The following is a 24,526-nucleotide window of genomic DNA, read 5'->3' as shown; positions in this document are numbered from 1 at the left end:
GTAAAAATAGCCATAAAAGGTGTTTATGCAGTAGGCTGCATCAGTACTCAGTGCACTTGTTTACTTTCCTTGTATTTGTTCTTCTCTAACTAGGCTTCTATTGATTTTCCTCCCAAATCACAATGCTTTATAATTGATTCAAGTGTACTATAAATACATCAAAACCAGCATAAACTTAATAAATTGCCCCATTGGCAAAACTGAAATAACCATCTGTTGCTCTCTGGTTTTCCAGTCACCTTCAACTCGTGATATTTATCATGCCAAGTGAGTTATAACATATTCCCTACATCTGCTGTATGGAGAATTGTGTGTAATTTTATTCCTCAAAATGATGTAATGGGATACTTAAAACATTTTTAGACTATACAATAAAACAAACAATTCAGTACATAATAGAGAACTAGGGGAGACTTGCAAAGCAGTTTATAGGGTTGCAAACACTGTAAAATTAGTCAGGCTGAGGAAACAAAACTTGCAGTTTATATTTGGGGTGGGTGGAGGGAAATGGCATACCCAGAATGTGGTCCTTAATACTTAATCCACAATACTCCCTCATTTTAGTACAATGTACACAATTGTATGTTACATGCCCTGCAGTGAATGGCTAGCACGGTACATGGATTATGTAAATCAACTGAAGCTCAAACTATGGGTCTTAACCCATTATGATTGTCATTTTTTTTGACAACACAGCAAATACAATTTTAAAATGGAATAAGTAGAAAACCTCCAATTACTTACCATCCACAGACCTACTTCCTTGTGCATCGAAACTGAGAGGTCTATGTACATATTACAGAAGTTTATGATGAAAGCAAATAGATAACAGCATCATGCAGCCAGATGAATATATCACCAAGAATACTTTGTAGCAGAAAGATAGCTGGCTATTTACCACCTAACAATAGTAGCATCAATATCTTCTGTGCCCACACAAACTGAAAAGGAAAGTGCATTCAAGGATTCATTAGAAATGTCTCAACAAAAAGAATGGCTTTGTACAGGTCACCTTGCCTGCACTATCTACTTTACATAACCATTTAAAATCCCCAATTAATAAGAAAATTGTCCCTTGGTTTTAGAAATACTAAATGCTTAAGAATATAAATGTTCATAACTAAATTGTTATGCAATTAATTTCCTCCCAGAATTTTCAGGATTTTTTGAAAAAAACCATAAAGAAACCTTGAATACAGTGACATAGCTCAGTTTGCCCTGCGTACACCATTATCAACCATTTACTTGTCCTATACACAATGTTTACAATATGTAGAGTCTAAAAATGGAACCTGGCACCGTCCGTCTGCTCCTATCTGTGTCTAAAATGGTGGCACCCTTCATAATCACTCTGGCAATTGTCAAGCCTGCAATTCTGCACAACAGAACCATTTAGGACACAATTAAGTCTATTAAATCAACAGAAAGTAACTGCATCAAACTGTACTGCAAGGCAGCCACTGTGCTAAATGGAACCAATACTTTTAATTCAGGAACTATTTCACATAGAAGAAATATAAAACCAAAAGAACATTACATTGGTATTAAATGCCATTTAGAATCCCAATTATATTTATAGAAAAGTACTTTTGGCTGTAAACTGAATACATGTAAAATTAAGCTTGTTCATTAGAATGTAGCTCAGATTCTGAAAACACGACTATAACTCTCATTCAGTGGGCTTGAAATATTTAACGAAAAAGCAGCTCTATTGTAGATGCAGCAATGGCAGGCTTGCTCAGACCGGTTTGAACCAGCTTTTTACCTTGGGCATGACATTTGCTTCGCCTAGGCACTGAATTACATCAGTGTTTTAATCAATTTAAAACAATTTTTTGTGTTTTTGCTATAGTTATTGTAACAATAAAATAATGTAGAATAGAACTGACAGCACATCACAAAAGGAAGGTCCTGGGCATAAGAAGTCAATGCACTGGGCTCTCTGTTCTTGTCTCACAGCTTGAATAGCAGATCCCATCAGCATCAAATACAACATTGTTAACAAAACTGCAGAAATTGCTTCCTTTTAGCCATGTAGTGTATGTTACATAAACGACACAGAGTATCATACCTTCTTTTAAACACTAAAAATATATAAAGTTCTTCAGCCTGGCTGAATTTACCTTGTTTTGGTGGAACAAAGATGGAGGAAATTTCCAGAAGGCCTTTCTGAGTCCGGCTACAGCAATTGTCAATCTTTAACCTATTCTGAGCTGCTATTGGTTAAACACTACATGATAGGATATGATTGGTTTGCAGCAAAAAGCTGTACAGCTGCTGCTACCTTGTTTCAGACAGCATCTTTCTGCATTGCAGCCTAGATTATAAGAAGAGAAAAACATGCATACATGCAGACAAATACATAGACAGACACGGGGGGAATTTAAAAGACTGCCAAAAAAAATTAAGCACTTTCCAGTCCTCCACAGCACTGTTTTGATGTGGCATCTGCAATTATGATTCTCATTACACTTTGTTGTTGCATGTAGGCCCTGCTAGTGCAGCCATTTTTACATTTTGTTAGAAATATTCATGAAAAATAAAATAAGGTCGGTCCTGCCAATTCTCTCGGTCAGTTTGTGGTGCAGGAGTTGAGATCATCATTTCAAAAGATCTTCTGCAATAAATTAAATGGGGCACGGGGGAGGAAGGGAGAAATAAGTCACATGAAAATGAAGTGAATTGCTACATTTTAACCTATTTAGGAAAGATATTTAATCTAGAGTTTCAGGCCATGTAACTGAGAATGAACATTCAAGGTACTTTAAATTTGAATACTGCAAATCAGAATAACCCAAATTAACCATGCCAGAGTGAAAATGGTTTCTACCAAACTGCTTCTTTCAAATCAATAGAAGTTTAGGCACTTGATAAATGAGCAAAGGAAACCATTCAAAAATTAAACTCTGATGCAGACTACCAACTTTTTTAAATGACCTGTCGCTCCCGAGAGATTTTACCAAATTCTTTTTGTAGTGCCTCTAACAAAAGAAGTGGCGGTGGCTGTCTTGAACTATAAAGTTCACAAGTTTTAAAACTCACTGGTGAGGTGGTTTTGGGTGGTCAATATATTGTTTTGAATTTGCTTCACATTCCCTCCCCCACCCACTGCTGCAGGCTGCCTGCTCAGCCTCCACTTGAATTTGGCTCGTATTTACCAAAGAGCTATTTAGCACGTACTCCTTACTATTGTCTGGCTTCTGACCCAGTCACGCTGACATAGATAGGGCCTCAAAAGTGTGGAATTCCTCGTTTCCTCAGGTCCTCCCTTCCTTCTACAATCTATAGGTTTTTTAAAAAACACAAGATTTATCGCCACCTCCTGACCTTGCTTTTGCCCCGTAGTGTGGGCTTGGCCCTTAGGATTATGATTTGCAAAGAAACAACCCTGCACACCAGTAGTGCAGGTTTGAAGGTGGCATACTGGCCACCAATTTACAGCTGTTTACTAGGCATCGATGTACTATTGCAGCCCAGGAGATTTCTATTGATGAGGAACCAGAAAAAAATCTACAGAAAATGCAGTGACACACGGCGTTACATTTGCTCTGACAAATTAAATGTGCAAAATGAGTGACTGCAATTGAAAAATGTCATTTTAAAAAGGAAAAATATACATTTATAATACTTAAGTACTTCACAACAGTTTGTGATGGGTTGGGGGGGGTGCAGGATAGGGATGGGCAATCAAAATGTGAAGCAATTTAGATGAAACCAAAAGTATGGCCTAAGTTACATATTTTGAAAGAAGCGTTTGAAGCTGGGGACAGCGATAGCAAAACAACATGGTTCTCTGAGGGAATCCTCAGCATTAGGATACAGTTGCTGCAAGTTCCAACTCGGGATGTAGAAGAATGGAAAAGGAATATTAATGCAGAGTTGAGGCAACAGAAGGTGGAGTACAGAGATCTCAGAAAGTTGAATGACTGGAGGAGGTTACAGAGAGAAAGAGAGAGAGGGGAAAAGCCATGTAGGGATTTGAAAACAAGGGTGAGAATTTTAAAATCAAAGGTGTTCCCGGACAGGGAGCCAACATAGATCAGGGTGATGGGATGAATTAGGTTTAATGCAATATGGATACAGGCAAAGTTTTGGAGGAATTCAAGTTGATGGAGGGTAGAACCTGGGAAGACCAGCCAGGAGTGCAATAAGTCTAGAGGTAACAAAGCCATGGCTGAGAGTTTCAGCAGCAGATGTGCTAAGGCAGGAAGAGAAGCAAGCGATGTTACAGAGATGGACGTAGTGAGCATTGATGTTGGGGTGGATATGTGGTCGGAAGCTCATCTCAGACTCAAATTGGATAGTAAGGTAGCAAATGGTCTGGTTCAGCCTTTGTAACAAGGGAGAGGGATGGGATCAGTGGCAAGGTAATGGAGTTTTTGGTGGGGACAAAGGACAATGGCTTTATTCTTCCAAATATTTAGTTGAGAGGAAATTTCTGCTTCTCCAAGACTGGATATCAGGCAAGTCAGACTGAGGTGGTGGAAGAGCTAGGCGTTGTCAGCCTGTGTGTGGAACTTCGGGTAGAATTTTAAACCGGTGGGATTTTACGGTCCCGCCAAAGTCAGTGGAGTTTAGAATGGCTCGCCACAATTTATGGCCCTGTTCTCACTGCAACTGGGCTGTAAAATTCCGGCCCTTGTGTTTTCAGATTTTATAGAGGGGCATCATTTAGATGAGAACTAGCACGGACCAAGATAGATTCTTGAGGGGCTCTAGAGGTAACAGGACAGAACTGGAAAGAGAAGCCATCGCAAGTGATTCTCTGGCTATGACTGGATAGATAAGAGTGGAACCAGGTAGGGGCAGTCCCTCACAACTGGCTATTGAAGGAGAGCCACTGGAAGAGGATGATGCAACCAATCATTTCAAAGGATGCAGAAAGGTCTAAAAAGAACAAGGATAGAGAGTCCACCATGGGCACATTCCCCTAGGAAGCCATTTGTGACTTTGCTTAGAGATGGTTCAGTGTTATGGCAGTTGATTGGATGGGATGGGTTCAAATACCAAGTTTCCAGAAAGATGGGCATGTGTATAAGACATGTTGCCCATGACTTTGAGGCAGAAGATCCAATCAGTGAGCAGAATGAAAAGTTTATTAAAAGGATTCAAACAAAGTATAGTGATGGAACTACTCTTGACATCAGCAACCCAGCAACTTGCCTAAATAGCCATTCTTTATGTGTCTGTTAAGCAAATGCCTGCAGCTATTGCACTGTGGGGCATTACAGCAAAGAATCCTATCTTAACCTCACATTGATATTTCAGTTCTGGTTACTGGATAGCAATCAAGTCAAGGCTCACTATTTCAGGGAACACAGAGCCCTAATATAGTACCCTCACTGCTGGCCCAGCTGAGGTCAGCTAATTCAGCAGACACCAGGAATAGACCCTCCTTGTCTGAAAGGCTCAGCAGCACACATGTGCATGTGCGGGGGTCCCAAGGTGCAGGAGGCACCGTGCGTGGTTTTGTTCAAAACGTTTGGAGGGGTCTCAGGAGGAGGGAGGAACAAAGAACCCAAACAATACATTAACTCACTAGCCATAGAAAGAGCCCACCACGGTTTTAAAAAAGGGAAAAGAAAGTGAAACTAGTGAAACCTTCTATATAAGTGCCAATGCTTTATCAACCGTCAAAACTGTTTACAGTAATTTTAAAATACGGGGGTTGGGAACAGGTGTGGAAGTAATGCACAGTATTTTGATATATCAATAACTGGTTCACATTTTGATATAGATCAAATTGAACACTTTCTTTGTGCACAGCAGTTAGGGTTGAAAAAACCAAAAATACTGGGCACTGGAAATCTCAGCTACTTGTGCCACTACTCCAGTTTTTATCTCTTTGCAATCAGTTATAAAATCGACCATTCAATTGAATGAGAGCATTTATTTTAACTGGTATACAGAAAGAATGGGACAGACCCCGTAGAGAGGCACAATTTCAGCACCCATTCACTCAACTGGCAAACACTTACTGCATTTCCCTTCCTTCAACATTACACTGCCGAAAAGCTAAAAGCTTGCATTGGCTCTTAGTTGATAATTATGCACATTTTAAGAACCAATAACCATTAAAAAGAGAGGCATTACAGTACACATTGCTGTACAGTGCCATGAAGTGGCTAGCTACGTGATTGTCTCCACGATTTCCAACACTAGTAACTCCTGATTACAGCTGCATTGCTGCAGGCACTGACATTTTTTTTTAAACACTCGTCTGTGCTTCTACCCCCATCCAGGGGCAGCAAAGGGAAAGCAGGAAGAGTGCATCCTAACACCCGATTCATAGCTGTGTTTGCCCCATGTAGCTAAATGTTAAAAAGACTAGGTAAATAAAGAACGAGAATGTGTTTTTTTAGAAAGGTACTATTGTTCTGTATTTTAATGTTTACATTAGAATAATAGGTTTAAATGATTGTTGCAGTACAGTATTTAATTCAAATTAATTGAGAGTGGACTGTAAAAAGGTTTCCTTGACATCTTGTTGTATTCCTCCTGTACAGACAATCACAGAACACTATGGCAACAAGTTAACTCTTTGTCTTCTCAGGCTACCCAACGTCCATTTGATCTGGGTTTTTCTCATTGGAGAGCAAAATAAAGCATATTCAAAAATTTAAAGCACTGAAGGTAACTGCAACCACCTTATAGTGCCACTCTCTCTACCTAGGCAACTAGAGATCAAATCACAGTCCATAAGATATCAATTGTGACTAGTTTCAGCCAGGTTGTCTGGGAAGAAGAGAAATCTGCATTGTGTGTTCAAGGTAGAGAAGCAATGGCAACATTCAGGGTGGACAGATACAGGCCAGAACTTTCTACTCCCATTCAAGGAAAAAACCTTACTGATGCAGGATGCAGCAAGGACAAGATCCTCAAGTATTCAAATTAACTACAGCAAATAGAAGAAACAGGAAAAAAAAGTGCATTAATACAGTTTGCATTCATGAATAGAATAAACAATGTCCATAATTACTGAACAAAGCCTTTGTGTCATTAAACACTAAAAGTGGATTCATACACATTTGTATACCTCATTCTTGTGCTGTTGATTGCACATGCATGGGTCTCAGTGTGCCTTTCCTGCACAAAGGTATTCATCACATAAATAGGTACAACCTCCTTCTCTGAAAGCAGTCTGGTTGTGGCTGTATACATTACATACTACACTATAATCAGTCTCTGATTTAATCTCAAAATTACAGTGCCTAAGTTCCTTTCCATGCTCACCCACTTACCCCTCCCCCATGAAAATTGCCATTTTGTTTTGCCACGTTAAAAGGGATATGCTGAATTATATGCTTACAGAAGCAGTTTTGCATTTAATTCTGTGACAGCGCAATCTGCAGCCTACCTTCTTAGTGACGGTGATGATCTTGTTTGCAATTCAAACTAGCTAATGCCTGCTTTGACTCCCTGTAGGGCAGGAGCCTGCTTGTTCAATTTGCCCACCAACAGGCATGTGACTCAGCTACACAATAGGGCAAGCACCTTCTGTTAAAGAGAAGCTAGGCCACTATAATTGATTAGTGAGGATCAGAACAGTGTGAACCAAAAGTCAATTCTCCCTTCTTAAGGAATGTATATAAAAGATAGCTGATCACACTTTAAACAGAATCACTACTGAACAGGATGGCTGTAACATGTGACCAGGGGAAGCAAAAAGTAAAAACTACCATTGCAACTACTGAAAGTACTTGGTTTGCTAGTTTTTTAAAACAGCCAGATCATAAAAGTACATGTAAATAACCTTTAACACTTTAAAAGTACATTAAAGAAACTGTTTGGTACTTACCTCTGTGGTTGCATTGTACTGTAACACAGGGTTAAGTCAATACTTAAAAAAACATGGTGGACAGTAACTCAGTACTCAGAGAAGGGCTTGGCACATAAGCTTGATGATCTGTCAGTCTCCAAACTACCTCAACTGCAATTGGACACTCTAATTTACCACCATATAAAACCAAAGCTGATTGGCTAGAACACTTCCTGAATGGTTACTTCTGCAGAGCATTTGCAGACAGAAGCCATTCTGTGGAAAGAATTTGAATTCAAAGCTTGGCTTAGTTTCAGCAGTACAGAGCAAAGATAGTAAAGAAACCAAATATCAAACTGTTGCTCAATTCCAAACAGCTAGGATAATTACTGAACAGCCTACTGTTGGCAGCAGCACATTTTCAACAAATTGTCTTAGTGTTGTCCTTTTCCCTGAATGTAAAATGACAGCCACACACTGCATAAATCTCATAAACAAAACAATTTTCCTGTTTTAAGATTGGGATTTCCTCAAATGTTAAACACATTAGAATATACAGAGTTATTCACGAAATAAGGCCATAATTTTCTGTTATGGTTTTAAAAATGGTTTTGTTAAAATTAAATAATGCACAACTTCAATCCACAATTAACAACAAATTGAATTTATATAGTTCTTGCATGTAGAAAAACACTTCAAACTGCTTCACTGAAGTGAAATCAGAAGAAAACATAAGAACATAAGAATAGGAGCAGGAATAGCATAAGGCCCATCAAGCCTGCTCTGCCATTGAATATGATTATGACTGACCTTGGGCTTCAACTCCATTTTCCTGCCCACTCCCCATATCCCTTAATTCCATGAAAGACCAAAAATCTGTCTATTCCAGTCTTAAATGTATTCAAAAATAGAGCATCCACAACCCTTTGGGGTAAAAAATTGAAAGATTCACAACACTTTGAGTGAAGAAATTTCTCTTCATCTCAGTCCTAAATGATTGGCCCCTTAACCTGAGACTGTGCTCCCACTTTTTTGTTTCCATTGGTCAGGGAATCTATCTCTTAGCGTCCATCCTATGAAGCCCCTTAAGAATTTTGTAGGTTTCAGTGGGATTGATTCTCGTTCTTCTGGACTCCAGAGAATAAGCCCAATTTACTTAGCCTCTCATCATAGGGTAACCCCCTCACCCCACGGACCAATTTAGTGAACCTTTGCTGTGCTGCCTCCAACACAAATATATCCTTTCTTAAATATGGAGACCAAAACTGCACACAGTATGCTAGATATGATCTCACCAAAACCCTGTACAACTGTAGGAAGACTTCTTTTTCTTGTACCCCAATCCCCTTGCAATAAATGTCAACATGCCATTTGCCTTCCAAATTGTTTGCTGCACCTGCATGCTAACTTTCTGTGTTCCTTCTACCAGAACACCCAAGTATCTTTGGACATCGGCACTTACAAGTTTCTCACCTTTTAAAAATATTCTGCTTTTTTATTCTTAAGGTCAAAGTGAATAACTTCACATTTCCCTATTTTATATTCCATCTGTATGCCATCTTGTTGCTCAGTCACCTAACCTCTCTTTATCTCTTTGCAGACTCTCCGAGTCTTCCCCATAGCTTACATTCCAACCCAGTTTGGTGTCATCAGCAAACCTAGATACATTACTCTCTGTCTCTGTCTCACTTAAGTCATTAATATAGATTGGAAATAGCTGAGGGCCCAGCACTGATCCTTGCAGCACACCACTACTCATTGGCTGCCAACTTGAAAAGCCCCGGTTATGCCCACTCTCTGTTTTCTATCTGTTAACCAATCCTCCCTCCATGCTAATATATTACCCCCAACTCCATGAGCCCTTATTTTGCCTATTAATCTTTTGTGCAGCATCTTACTGAATACCTTTTGGAGATCCACTACTGGTTCCACTTTATCTACCTTACCAGTTACATCCTCAAAAAACTCTAATAACTTTGTCAAACAGGGTTTGCCTTTAGTGACAGGTTGACTTGTTCAATTCATACTATGCTTTTCTAAGTGCATTGATAAGATTTTGTAATAATAGATTCCAGCACTTTCTAACAACTGATGTTAGGCTAACTGGCCTGTAATTCACTTACTTGAAAAGTGATGTAACATTTGCCAACTTCCCATCTAGTGGGATCATTCCTGAATCTAAGGAATTGTGGAAAATCATAACCAGCACATCCACTATCTCTGCAGCTATCTCTTTTAGAACCCTAGGGTGTAGGCCATCAGATCCCAGGGATTTGTCGGATTTTAGTCCCTTGAGTTTCTCCAATACTTTATCCCTGTTGATATTAATTTTCCTAAATTCCTCACTGTTTTTAGCCTCTAGGTTATCAACTCTTTCTGGTATGAAACTTGTGTCGTTTAATGTGAAGACAGACACAAAATATTTGTTCAATGCCTCCACTATTTCCTTGCTCCCCGTGATAATTTCTCCTGTCTCTGCTTCTAAGGGGCCAACCTTTTACTTTAGCTATTCCCTTCCTTTTTATATATTTATAAAAGCTTTTACAATCTGCTTTTATATTTCTGGCTAGTTTACTCTCATATTCTATTTTTTCCCTTTTTATCGACTATCTGGTGGCCCTTTGCTGGTTTCTAAAACAATCCCAATCCCCAGACTTGCTGCTGTTTGTTGCAATATTGTTAATTAAGCCTCTTCTTTTAATTTAATACCTATCCTTAACTTCCTTAGTGAGTCATGGATGGTCCTTCTTGCTGAATTTTTGTTCTTCAATGGAATGTATTTTTGTTGAACATTTTTAATTGTTTCTTTAAATGTTTCCAATGTTCATTTACATCCATACCTTTTAGTCTATTTACCCAGTTAACCTTCGCCAGTTCTCCCCTCATACCTATGTAATTGGCTTTGTTTAAGTTTAAGATTTTTGTTTGCAATTGGAATATGTCACTTTCAAGCTTAACATAGAATTGTTATAATCGTCACTATTTCCCAATGGATCTTTTACTATGACATTACTAATTGATCTTGCTTCATTGCACAATACTAGATCTAAGATAGTTTTATTATCCCTAGTCGGTTCCACTACATACTGCTCCAAGAAATTGTCACGAAAACATTCTACAAATTCATCCTCTAGGCCATCCTTGCTAATGTGATTGTCCCAGTCGAGATGAAGATTAAAGTCCCCCACAATTATAACATTTCCTCTGTTACAGGCTCCAATAATTTCTTGTTTAATGCTCTGCCCAATGGTATAACTACTGTGAGAGGGCCTATGAACCATTTCCACCAGTGTTTTCTGACTCCTGCTATTCCTAATTTCCACCCACACTGATTCTACTTCATGATCTTCAGAGACCTGATCCTTTCTCACTAATGTCCTTATGTCATAGTTTACTATAAGGGCTAACCCACCTCCTTTGCCATTCTGTTTGTCTTTCTGAAATATTGTGTACCCTGGGATATTTATTTCCCAACCTTGATCATCTTATAATCATGTTTCTGTAATGGCAATTAGATCCAAATCATTTACCTCTATTTATGCCACTAATTCATCTACCTTATTGCAGATGCTTCATGCATTCAGATAAAGAACCTTTAATTTAATTTTTTTTTACTTCTATTCCCTGCAATGACCTTATTCACTGATGTACATTTTTTGTTGAACCCTCTGTCCCTTCCTCTCCCACTCGGTTTGTCTCTACCCACATCACTATTCTGTCCCGATATCTCAGCATTTCTCTTTTGATTTCTAAATCTCCCTACACCCGAACCCTCCCCTGACAACCCAACCCATTCCTGCCCTGTTAGTTTAAAGCCCCATCCACAGTTCTAGTTATATGATTGGCCAGGACACTTATCCCAGCCTGGTTTAAGTGGAGCCCATCCCAACGGAATAGGTCATTCTTCCCCCAATTACTGATGTCAGTGTTCCATGAGTTGAAACCCCTTCTTCCCACACTGCTCTTTGAGCCACATGTTTAACTCTATGATTTGCTTAACCCAATGCCAATTGGCATGTGGTTCAGCTAACAATCTAGAGATGATTACCTTTGACGTTCTGTTTTGGACCTTAACTCCTTAAATTCTTTTAGCAGAACATCATTCCTGGTGCTACCTACGTCGTTGGTTCCCACAACAACTAGATCCTCCCCCTCCCACTCCAAGGGTGGCGGGGTGCGGTTGGGAAATGGCAAAATTTGGAGAGCAGCCAAAAGTCAATTGATTTTGAGGGTGGGCAAAAGTCAATTGAGTTCTTGGTCACTCTCCAAATTTTCCCATCCCGCTCACAATGATGCCCTGGGCTGGGGAGGCACAGAGATTTAGGAACGTAATTCCAGAGCCTAAGTGCTAACAAAACCTACGGTGGGAGAAAGGGAGGGCGATGTGCAAGAAACAAGGGTCATAGGAACATAGAATTCAGAAGGAGTTTATAGTGATAGGAAGAGATCGGGGCTATGAAGGAATGTAAGCGTGAGAATAAAAAAAATTAGCTTAAGGCGCTGTAGAGCCAAGAGCCAATGCGGGTTAGTAGGAACAGAGGTGATGCATGAAACAGGACATGGTGCGATATGGAATAAGATGTGGAAAGAGGGTTAATGATGCAATCAGTAGCAAAATGGCATCATCATGTTGTTGATTGCAGTTGGCACCTTTAATGCAGCTAGAATAAAAATAGTTTCAAATATGCCAAGGAATTGCATATAATTCATAGCACAAAAACTAGGCCAGTGTCAATGCTCCCCACAAGTCTCTTCCCGCTCTATTTACTGTATCGCACATTAGCAACGTATTCCTTTCTCCTCCAAATATTTATATAGCTTCCCTTTAAATGCAGCTATGCTGTTTGCCTAAACCTCTCCATGTGATAGCAAGTTCTACATTCTCAACTCTCTGGGCAGAATTTTACGGCCCCGTTTTGGCGGGATGGGGCCATAAAATGCGGTGGACCATTATAAACCCCACTGATGATAGCGGGAACATAAAATCCCGCTGTTGTAAAATTCTGCCCTCTGGCTATAAAAGTTTCTCCTCAGTTCCTTTTTGGATTTATTAGTAATTATGTTAGATTTATGGACGTTATAGTTTTATTTTTCCTCCAAGTGGAAACACCTTCTCCATATTGTTATGATTCCTGTAGAGACCAATAACTTTTAAAAAGATATTATAATTTCCAGTAACTGACTGGAAGGACCCATAAGCTTTCAAGTTTTAAGACATTTATTGTAACAAACAAATTCAAAACAACATTGACTAAACATTATTTCTGGAGGCAACTTTAACTCTAGACTACAGAAAATTTCCCCCATTCAACTTTTAAAATGACTGAAAATTCCTCATCACTGTTATACTTTACTCTATCCCTTAAGTGGAGACTTCATTCTCCAGGATCCAGTGCCCAAATCTATTCTCTGCTCCAGATGATTTATTTCCTTTTTCTTTATCCAGCTGGAACTTCTAAACTTTCATGGTGAACCCTCCCTCTCGCCAAAGCTAAGCAAATCTTCTAGCCTTATTAAAATCCTCACAAACTGGGTCTCTTCAATCTGAGCATGAGCTCCCACTTGCATTCTGCATTTTGAACAATGGAAACTGATTGCCTCTTTCTCTCTGCTCTTTCTCTCTCAGATTCTTGTAACCCACCTGCCTGTAAGGTTCAGGCATATCTTAAGAAAAATCCTGTAAACCATTGCTAAAATGGCTTGCTATAGCCTCTTCCCCTCTCAGAGATGATCTCCATGGCACTGTAAATCACATGGGCCTTGGACCAGGTAGAACTCCCTCACTTTTAAATTCCAAACCCCCTTGAGACTTAACTCACACTGCTAACTTAGTGTAATCTGCAAATTTAGATATACAACTTTCTGTTCCTTCATCCAAGTCATAAATATATATGGTGAAAAGCCAAAGCCATAAACCCTTGGCGAACACATCATGTCACATTCCACCAACTAGCACACAAACCTTCATCCCTACTCTCTACCTCTCACCTTTCAACAAATTACTATGTCATATAGTTACCAGCAATTCCAAGTGCTCTTCCAATTAAAATGTTTGCTTCTTTTTTTTATGGAGAACCTTATCAAATGTCTCTGGAGGTCCATGTAGATTACACTGGTCTAGCCTGCATGCTAGTGATCTCATCAAAAAAATTGACTAATGATGAAATTATACCCTTTATGAATCTATGCTGAGTCTCTGAACAGTTGATACTTGTTCAAGTTCTCAGTAACTCAGGGCCCAATATTTATGAGGAGGCGGAGAGGTTGTGAGGGACTATTGTAGCACAGAGAAAAATTTGCCGAATTTAGCATCATGATCACATGATCATTTTTTTAAAAAAAAATTCCCACCCAGCTGCTCACCTAATTGACATGCTGGCTATCTGCCGTGAGGGAAAACAGCTGTAGGAGGTGAATCCCTTGGGTTGGTAATCAGGAGGGAGGGAGTTACAGATTACAGCTTGGTTTGGGGCAGGGGAGGAGGCAGAGAATGGCAATCTGGAGGCTTGGAGCAAGAAACTAGGGGTTGGTAGTGGGAGGAAGAGAGCAGCAGTTAGGAGGAGGTGGGAAATCAGGACATGTTGGGGGAGAGGATGGTGTAATGGTATTGTTGCTGGACTAGTAATCCAGAAACCCAGGGTAATGCTCTGGGGGACCCACAATTGAACCCGCCATGGCAGATGGTGGAATTTGAATTCAATAAAAATCTGGAATTAAAGGTCTAATGATGACCTTGAAACCATACGGACTCAAAACATCAACTCTGTTTTTCTCTCTCCACAGATGCTATCAGATCTGCTAAGTTTTTCCAGCATTTTCAGTTTTTGTTTCATGTAACCATTGTCGATTGTTGTAAAAATCTGGTTCACTAATACTCTTTAGGGAAGGAAATCTGCCTACATGTGACTCCAGACCTACGGCAATATGGTTGACTCTTAAATGCCCTCTGAGATGGCCCAGCAAGCAACTCAGTTGTACCAAACAGCTACAAAGTGTCAAAAAAGGAACGAAACTGAACGGATCACCTGGCATTGGCCTAGGCACCGGAAACAACAACGGCAAACTCAACCCTGTTGACCATGCAAAATCCTCCTTACCAACATCTGGGGGTTAGTCTCACAGACTAGTCAAGCAACAGCCTGACATAATCATCTTCATGGAATCATATTTTACACACAATGCCCCAGGCACCACCATTACCATCCCTGGGTATGTCCTGGTGGCACAGTGGTATACAGTCGGGAGGGAGTTCCCCGGGAGTCCTCAACATTGACTCCGGACCCCGCGAAGTCTCATGGCACCAGGTCAAAAATGGACAAGGAAACCTCCTGCTGATTACCACATACTGCCCTCCCTCAGCTGGTGAATCAGTGCTCCTCCAAGTTGAACACCGCTTGGAGGAAGCACTGAGGATGGCAAGGGCTTAGAATGTACTCGGACTGGGGGACTTCAATGTCCATCACCAAGAGTGGCTCGGTAGCACCACTGCTGACTGAACTGGCTGAGTCCTAAAGGACATAGCTGCTAGACTGGGTCTGCGGCAGGTGGTGAGGGACCCAACAAGAGGGGGAAAAAACTTGACCTCATCCTCACCTACCTGCCTGCCACAGATGCAGCTGTCCATGACAGTATCATTAGGAGTGACCACCGCACAGTCATTGTGGCGATGAAGTCCGACCTTCATATTGAGGATAACCTCCATCATGTTGTGTGGCACTACCACTGTGCTAAATTGGATAGATTTCAAACAGATCTGGCAACTCAAGACTGAGCATCCATGAGGTGCTGTCGGCCATCTGCAGCAGCAGAACTGTATTCAAACACAATCTGTAACCTCATGGCCCGGCATATCCCTTACTCTACTGTTATCACCAAGCCAGGGGATCAACCCTGGTTCAATGAAGAGTACAGGAGAGTATGCCAGGAGCAGCACCAGGCATACCTAAAATTGAGGTGTCAACCTTGTGAAGCTATAATGCAGGACTACTTGTGTGCCAAACAGCATTAGCAGCAAGTGATAGACAGAGCTAAGCGATCTCAAAACCAATAGATCAGATCTAAGCTCTGCAGTCCTGCCACATCCAGTTGTGAATGATGGTGGACAATAAAACAACTCACTGGAGAAGGAGGCTCCACAAATATCCCCATCCTCAATGATGGGGGAGCCCAGCACATCAGTGCAAAAGATAAGGCTGATGCATTTGCTGATCCATCTCGACCTCTTCCGGAATCCCCAGTATCATAGATGCCAGTCTTCAGCGACTACAATTCACTCCACCTGATCGAGAAACAGCTGAAGGCACTGGATACTGCAAAGGCAATGGGCCCTGACAGTATTCCAACAAAAGTACTGATGATATGTGTTCCAGAACTTGTCGCAACCCTAGCCAAGCTGTTCTAGTACAGCTACAACACTGGCATCTACCCAGCTATGGAAAATTGCCCAGGTATGTCCTGTACACAAAAAGCAGGACTAATCCAACCCAGACAGTTACCGCCCCATCAGTCTACTATCGATCATCAGTAAAGTGATAGAAGGGGTCATCAACAGTGCTATCAAGTGGCACTTGCTTAGCAATAACCTGCTCACTGATGCCCAGTTTGGGTTCCACCAGGACCACACAGCTCCTGACCTCATTACAACCTTGATTCAAACATAGACAAAAGAGCTGAACGCCCGAGGTGAGGTGAGAGTGACTGTCCTTGACATCAAGGCCACATTTGCCTGTATGTGGCATCAAGGAGCCCTCACAAAACTAGAGTCAATGGGAATCAGGGGCAAAACTCTTCACTGACTGGAGTCATACCTAGCACAAAGGAAGATGGTTGTGGCTGTTGGAGGTCAGTCAACTCAGCTCTAGGACATCACTGCAGGAGTTCCTCAGGGTCGTGTCCAAGACCCAACCATCTTCAGCTGATTCATCAATGACCTTCCTTCCATCATAAGGTCAGAAGCAGGAATGTTCGCCTATAATTGCACAATATTCAGCACCATTTGCAACTCCTCAGATACTGAAGCAGTCCATGTCCAAATGCAGCAAGACCTGGACAATATCCAGGCTTGGGCTGATAAGTGGCAAGTAACATTCATGCTGCACAAGTGCCAGGCAATGAACATCTCCAACAAGAGAGAATCTAACCATTGCCCCTTGATGTTCAATGGCATTACTAATACTGAATCCCCCACTTTCAACTTCCTGGGGTTACCATTGACCAGAAACTGAACTAGACTAGCCATATAAATACTGTGGCTACAAGAGCAGGTCAGAGGCTAGGATTCCTGTGATGAGTAACTCACCTCCTGACTCCCCAAAGTCTGTCCACCATCTACAAGGCATAAGTCAGGAGTGTGATGGAATACTCCTGACTTGCCTGGATGAGTGCAGCTCCCACAACACTAAAAAAACTTAATACCATCCAGGACAAAGCAGCCCACTTGATTGGCACCACATCCACAAACATTCACTCCCTCCACCAGCGACGCAGAGTAGCAGCAGTATGTACCACTTGCAAGATGCACTGCAGGAATTTACCAAGGCTCCTTAGATAGCACCTTCCAAAAGTACCTAGAAGGACAAGGGCAGCAAATACATGGGAACACCACCGCCTGGAAGTTTCTCTCCAAGTCACTCACCATCTTGACTTTGAAATATATCATTCCTTCACTGTTGCTGGGTTAAAATCCTGGAACTCCCTTCCTAACAGCACTGAGGGCATACCCGCATCACATGGACTGAAGCGGTTCAAGAAGGCAACTCACCCCCACCTTCTCAAGGGTAACTAGGGATGGGCAATAAATGTTGGCTCAGCCAGGGAAGTCCACAAATCCCATGAATGAATATAAGAAAAATAGAATGGCAATTGGAAGAGTGGGAATGGAGCATGTTGGAGGGAAGGCAACAACAGTGGGAAGAGAGAATGCAATTGGCTGGACAAAGATAGAAAAGCATCCTTAGGGGCGGGCGTGGTGCAGGGCAGGGGAGTACTCCTGTTCTTCTTGGCCCAGGAGTGCTATAAAAAGCAATTACATCTGGACCAAGCAGCTCCTGCCTCCTTTTTATTGCTGGGGTTCCCAAGCCCTGAGAGACCCAGTCGGCAAGTGCTACTTTTAAATCAGGCTCCCCAATTTCATGGTGGAAGCCTGATTTAAATATGTTCGTGAAGTGTCCCACTTGTTGAGGTTGGAACACTAGCACTGTATGCTACCTGTCTCCGTAAAAATGGCAATTAAGGGTCATGCTCACAACTGGTTGTAGTTGCATTATCCATTTTAATTTTCTAAATGTTTTACATTATTTAATTTTTAAATGCTTCCTTCCTCCTCAACCTTCTGCCACCCATTGTTGCGAGGGTGTGTGATGACAGTTAATATCTAAGACTTCTGTTTTTGATAATAGATTTCAATTATTTCCACACAATTTATGTTAAATTGGGAGGCCTGTGGTTACTTGGTTTCTCCCTCCTTCCCTTCTTAAAGAATGGCCATTGCAATTTTCCATCAGACACACTTCCTGAATCTGGAGGCATTTGGAAAATTATGACTCACATCCATAATTTCCTCACCTATTTATTTGAGGGGTTTATCTATCTTTAGCTCCTTTACTATTTCTGTCATGATATTTTAAACTTGTATTAAATCCATGAATGTCCTCCCCTTGACTAGGATTTTGTGCTCTTCCTCCACTGTGAAAATGGATAAAAAGTATTAATTTAACAAGTCTTGCGATAAATTGAAATTATAACAAATACTTCAAGGTGAATGTTTACAATTCCCTTTAATCTTCTCTGGTCCAAAGAGAAACTCTCTCTCTCCTTTCACTTGTCTGTTCATATAATTGAAGTTCCTCATCCCTGGTATCATTTTGATAAATCTCCCCTGTTTCTTTCCTAGCCCTTTACATCCCTCCTAAAGAGTGGTAGCCAGAATTGGAAACAATACTCAAGTTGAAGTCTAACAAAGAAGTAGCAGATGAAATACAACATGGAGAAGTTTGAGGTCATGCACTTTGGTAGGAAGAATGGAGGCATAGACTATTTTCTAAATGGGGAGAGAATTCAGAAATCTGGAGTGCAAAGGAACTTGGGTGTCCTAGTCCAGGATTCTCTTAAGGTTAACTTGCAGGTTGAGTCAGTAGTTAGGAAGGCAAATGCAATGTTGGCATTTATTTCGAGAGGACTAGAATATAAAAGCAGGGATGTGCTGCTGAGGTTTTAAAAGTCTCTGGTCAGACCACATTTAGAATATTGTGAGCAATTTTGGGCCCTGTATCTCAGGAAGGATGTGCTGGCCCTGGAGAGGGTCCAGCGGAGGTTCACGAGAACAATCCCAGGAATGAAAGGCTTAACATATGAGGAATGTTTGAGGACTCTGGGTCTATACTCGATGGAGTTTAGAAGGATGAGGGGGGATCCAATTGAAACTTACAGAATGCCGAAAGGCCTGGATAGAGTGGACATGGGGAAGATGTTTCCATTAGTAGGAGAGACTAGGTCCTGAGGGCATAGCCTCAGAGTAAAGGGAAGACCTTTTAGAACAGAAATGAGGAGAAACTTCTTTAGCCAGAGAGTGGTGAATCTATAGAATTCATTGCCACAGAAGGCTGTGGAGGCCAAATCATTGAGTATATTTAAGACTGAGATAGATAGGTTCTTGATTGGTAAGGAGAGCAAAGGTTACGGGGAGAAGGCGGGAGAATGGGGTTGAGAAACCTATCAGCCATGATTGAATGGCGGAGCAGACTCGATGGGCCGAATGGCCTAATTTCTGCTCCTATGTCTTATGGTCTTATTGTTTAACCAGTGATTTATGCAAGTTCAACATAAATTCCAGCTCCTTGCAAATGGAACAAGTAATAACCTTGGTTTAACAGGTGAATTTGTACTTTGAATTGGCTTTCCTGTTGATTCACCAGAAATTACCACCCAGAAATAGGAGCATTTCCTGTCAGGCTAGTCAAATCAGTGGGAAGTCCATCAAGGTTCTAATGAGGCCTGGAGTTCTTTGAACTACAATCAAAACTCAACCGCTGAAAAGTGTACCAGAGCTAAAATCTGGACCAAAGTCATAGGTTATTATTTCCAATAGGCACCTGGTATATTTATTTATACCAGGTCTAGAATATAAATGATCAACTTTGGTGGCACAAGGTGATGTTAATCCTTCTTTCTACTGTTAACAAGACAAATGTCCAAAGACTGCAATTATAGCAATATGGCAAGTACCTTACATAGCTCTGCCTTTTCCTATTCTTCTTCACATCATAAGATATTGGAGATCTTTTTATCTAATGAGAAGCTGAATAAACCATGCCAGGAATCAAACCCATGGCCCTCTGACCTTAGTGCCATGCTGAATCAACTGAAATCAAAAAAAGAGAGGGTAACTTATGAATACACATGATTCAATGCATAGAATATGTGGCATTATTAAAATTTACTGGAATAAATTACACAGTGCATGAGTTTTTTTGATTTGTTCTGTAGTTGTTGCCATGACAATAATAAGAGGGACTGTTTTCATGTTCGTTTAGGTCTTGGTGCTTAACGCACTCATTGGCAGCACTGTGGTTGCTAAGGGAACATTTGTTTACCTTGGGATTTATTGTACAACATGGATCATCTTTTCACTTTAAGAATTGAGCATTTTCAGCGCAGGAAAAGACCTTAGAACCAAGCAATGGGTTAGCAAAATAAAGCAGGTCCTGTTTTCAAATTGAAAAACAAATCTATTTTATGTGGAATGTTCACATAAGGCATAACAATACTTTTGTAAACTACCCTTCCCCCACCTTCCCACCAAGACATTTCCTCTGGTGAGGGAATTCAAACAGTAGGGGGGTATAATCTTAAAATTAGAACTCTACCAATTAGGAGGCATTTTTTCAACACAGCGGTTCGTGGAACTGCGGAATTCTCTTTCTTAAAAGGCTGTAGATTCTGGGCATTTGAAATTTTCAACATTAACATTTTCAACATTTTTTATTATTAATTAAACGTTTTAAAAGATAGCTGAAAAGTAGGTAAATGGAGTTGAATACAGTCGTGTTCTAATTGAATGGTCAAATGGCCTCAAGGGAATGAATTGCTTACTCCTTTTCCTATGTTCACCACAATACATCCAGCTGATCACTAACAAATTCTCAGCAGCACTGAAGAACTATGATCTCATCTCAATTGTTATGGGTGTAAGAAATGTGTTATCCAACAGCACAGTAGTTTTAAGCAGTAAGTAGCTGAATTATAGACAAGGAAAATCCCAGAATCAATCTCTAATCTCTGCTGAATTAACTGATCTCATCTGGGGCTGTGGTATCACAGAGTTACAAAGTATTTAAAACACAGAAACCAGCCTATGGCAGGTGTTTATGCGCCACACAAGCCTCCACTCATACTTCATTTAATCCCATGGTGCTACCAATGTTTCTAGTGTCCCCACGTTATGGGGGAGAAAATTGGATCGGACTTCTATTCTTGTTTATCATTCATCAACACTGTTGAGGAATATCCACGTTTGGACATTAGGCAAAGACAGAAATGGGATTATTCCTGCACCGTTCTCAGTCTCAAGCTGTACCGGGTATCGAAATTGATGCTGAGTAATTCTGTAGCGAACAGGTTGCCTATAGTAACTTAAGATGTGTACAAAACAAAGTATTTAATTATTTAAATTGCTTACAGTAATTGTATTCAGAGTAACCTATCAGGCATATGAATCAAATGGATACTCATTCTGTGAAACTACTTGTGGCATCATTAATCATGGCAGTAAAATTGGATTGAATAAGCTCAAATGATTTTTTATACCATCAGAAATCATGCTAAAATGGTCCCAAATTATGCAATTATCAAGTGTGACTTCAGCATGGTATGAAGCCTGCTGTAATGACTCATTATGTGTTTCTTTGGTGAGATCTTTAAGGCTCCGCTGCGGCTGGGGATGCTGGCAGATGGACATGGAATTTCGCACTGCCGGCCTGTCTGCCAGTTCTCCAGCTTCATCCCGCACCAGGACTATTTTCCTGCTGGCGGGATGGGGGTGCTGGGCAGCAGAAGAGTTATGGTTCCCCACACAGTGTAGGGTTTCTGACATCCATTTGAGCAAGACAGTAGGGTTCAGAAGCCTGCAGAGAAAGTCTTTGTCTCAATTAAGTATTTCTGTACCTGCCAATTGTGTTTGGCGCTCTATCTGAAATTAGTAATGACAACAGGAGAAAGTAACATTCTGACAAAGTCCGAACTGAGACAGTAATTCACAGTATATGTGCTATCTTTTGAGATACTTTCATAGGTTATTGTTCCTGAACAAAAGTGAGTCTTGTAGTAGCGGTACTGAGTTTTATTCAGCAATACTGTCCCAAGCAGTACTGGGACTTCTGAATGAAGGTTTCCTGACTGAGAATTGGTACCAATCTACACTGGATTTACGTAAGCACAGAAGAAATAGGGGCAGGGATAAGCCATTTCTTCACCTAATGCCATAGTTGGGAATGCCATTAGCACAGAGACTGAAGCAGTTTAAGGCGAAAGCCCATGATCACTTCTCAGAGCAACTAGAGTTATTCAAAGAATACAGCTTTCCAGTATCACCTACGTTCCAAGAAGTAATTTGCAAAAACATTTGGTGCTAATGAATGGGGAAGTAAAAAAGTTGTCAGATGATAGGTGGTGTTGTGTGTTCAGTGATGAGATAGTCTGAACAATATGGGGAAAGTAGCACAATTTTTTACCCAAAGCCAAATTGTTAAGTGACATGATCACCTTCAGGTGCAAGCATTTCATACAACAATCATAAACATTTTTTTTATTGCGAATGGGCTAGTGTTTATTACACAGTATTTATAGGCTTTGGCAGATAATGATGCAGACTTGCTGACCCAGTCATGGAACCACTTAACCTGTTCTGAGCAATGTAATTCTCCAGCAATGGACAAGAATTTACCACATAACCAAAATCCAGCTGGGGCAATTGGCCTCCACAGAGTACATAATCTAATTTGTGCCTGATAAACTTATCTTGCTAATTTTTGCCTGTTTTATTTGTGTCTATATGGTTGCCCAAATAGAACAGGATTAATTGCTCACATTTTTTGCAGGGGTGGTAGAAGACTATATGGGCATGAAACTTTGCACAGCTTTTTCAGTCACACATTCACTTAGTCACATACGGAGCATAACAACCTGATGGTGCACCAAACTGCCACTCTACCTTCACTTAACAGCTGCAGCTTAATGCTTGTCTCCAAAGTCAGACTAAGGATAAGAACAGAATTCCTTATTGCTCTTAAAGCACTGGCACAGGAATCAGCACCCTTTGTGACTTTTTAAGTAAGTCTAAGCTGGTGACTGCACTGATGGAGTCATTGAATAAAAAAGTGTGCAGGAGCAGGTTTTAAGATAGCAAGGAAGGTCCAGGAAAGAGCTAATCACAGAGCCAGTTCATGCTCTATTGAAGAAGAGATACACAGATTTATTTCAGGGACCCAGTTTTTAAAAGAAAGAGCGAATCAGCAATTGCTGAATATGTTAGACTATCTTTAAGGGAGCTTCCAAAGCATGTCAAATCATATGATGATGTCCATTAACAACAAACGTGCTGTTCTCACACATGATATTAACACCCTGCAGTCATAAAGCATATGTGGTCATCTCAATATTCGTACAGCTGAGACCTGACTGCCCTCCCTCAGTGTTGCTAATCCACTGTGACATCCTGAAAAGAGCCCCAAAGTTCTGAGCTGTGGCAGCCTTACAGGCAATGTTGTCTGCAGCAGTTGGCTGCAGGCTGTCTTGCAGCTATAAAGCTTAAAAGAGTCAAGGGGTCAAAGTCTTCTTCTATGCAGAAGACTGTATGTTGTACGAGGATTATAAATTCAGTTGGAGGGTAATGGCTGCTCTATAAGAACGTTTCCATCTGTTTGCTCTCTCTCAGCTGCAATTTTGTTTGCTACTTCCTCCTTCCCCCTCAAAGTGGGAGTCAGAAAGACCACAGAATACACAGCAATTCCAGAAGCCATAAACTTCAGAACCAAAAAGATGCACTTTCAAGTCCTTTAAGTCCAGTAAACACAGAAGCTACAAGAAAAATGTTTCCTAAAAGCTCTATCAGCTTGCAATCCCTTAAAAAGCATTTAAAATGGCTGCCCCGATCAGGACTTATACTGCCTGTGGTTAGTGGGCAGGAGCACAAAGCCGTGTTAGTCATAATGACATCACTTGACACCAGTTTCAATTTATTCATTCGGTTCTTGTCTGTTTCAGATGAGAATTTCTGGCCATCAGGGTTAATGTCCTCACACCGGCAAATCTGACTAGCTGTAAAAGTAGCAGCAAGTGAGCAAACAGCCATTTAGCTTCTGCCTGGTACAGCTCTATGTCTGAGTGTGAATGGGATAAAAAGTCAAAAATCATCCCCATTTTGTCTAAGACCTCAAATATTTTTCCACAGTTGCTATTAAAGGCTTCCAAACCTGTACTTGCGATGAAAGGATAGAGGTACTTTGTAGAACCTGGCTCTTTGCCAGGGTAGTCTTCCTCTGCATCTTCAACAACTTCAAATTCACTATACAAAGGCTATGAAAGGGTATAGGAAGGCGGAAAACAATTAACCAGAGTTCCTGCTGGAACACGTTACTGGTATGGTGCCCAGATTAATTACATAAAAGGCATCTGCAAGGCTTATTAGCGGAATCAGTTTTAACAGTCTCAATGCATTTCTTAATGTATGTCAGGGTGTGGGGGGAGGCGGGGGGGGCGGGGGGGGTGGGGGAG

At 40.9% G+C, this 24,526-nt stretch overlaps 1 protein-coding gene across 15 annotated transcripts in view; it reads right to left on the bottom strand.

Annotated features, from left to right (window-relative positions):
• The window catches only part of zmynd8 (zinc finger, MYND-type containing 8), a 116,453-nt gene extending 92,190 nt beyond the window's left edge, over positions 1 to 24,263 (bottom strand). For 12 of the 15 annotated variants that reach the window (XM_041204529.1, XM_041204526.1, XM_041204536.1 and 9 more), the window contains exon 1: positions 7,799 to 7,911. In XM_041204529.1, the coding sequence (XP_041060463.1) occupies positions 7,799 to 7,812 (14 nt within the window). In that variant the 5' untranslated portion in view covers positions 7,813 to 7,911. Of the gene's footprint in view, positions 1 to 744; positions 764 to 2,123; positions 2,215 to 7,798; positions 7,912 to 24,225 lie in introns of those variants that run through there. The other 3 variants (XM_041204531.1, XM_041204530.1, XM_041204532.1) reach the window with 3 other exon arrangements.
• Positions 24,264 to 24,526: the final 263 nt, after the last annotated feature.

The sequence above is a fragment of the Carcharodon carcharias genome, chromosome 14 (genome assembly GCF_017639515.1).
Source record: "Carcharodon carcharias isolate sCarCar2 chromosome 14, sCarCar2.pri, whole genome shotgun sequence".
NCBI lineage: Eukaryota > Metazoa > Chordata > Chondrichthyes > Lamniformes > Lamnidae > Carcharodon > Carcharodon carcharias.
The sequence above is the reverse complement of the archived record's forward strand: the minus strand, read 5'-3'. Positions and strand labels throughout refer to the sequence as shown.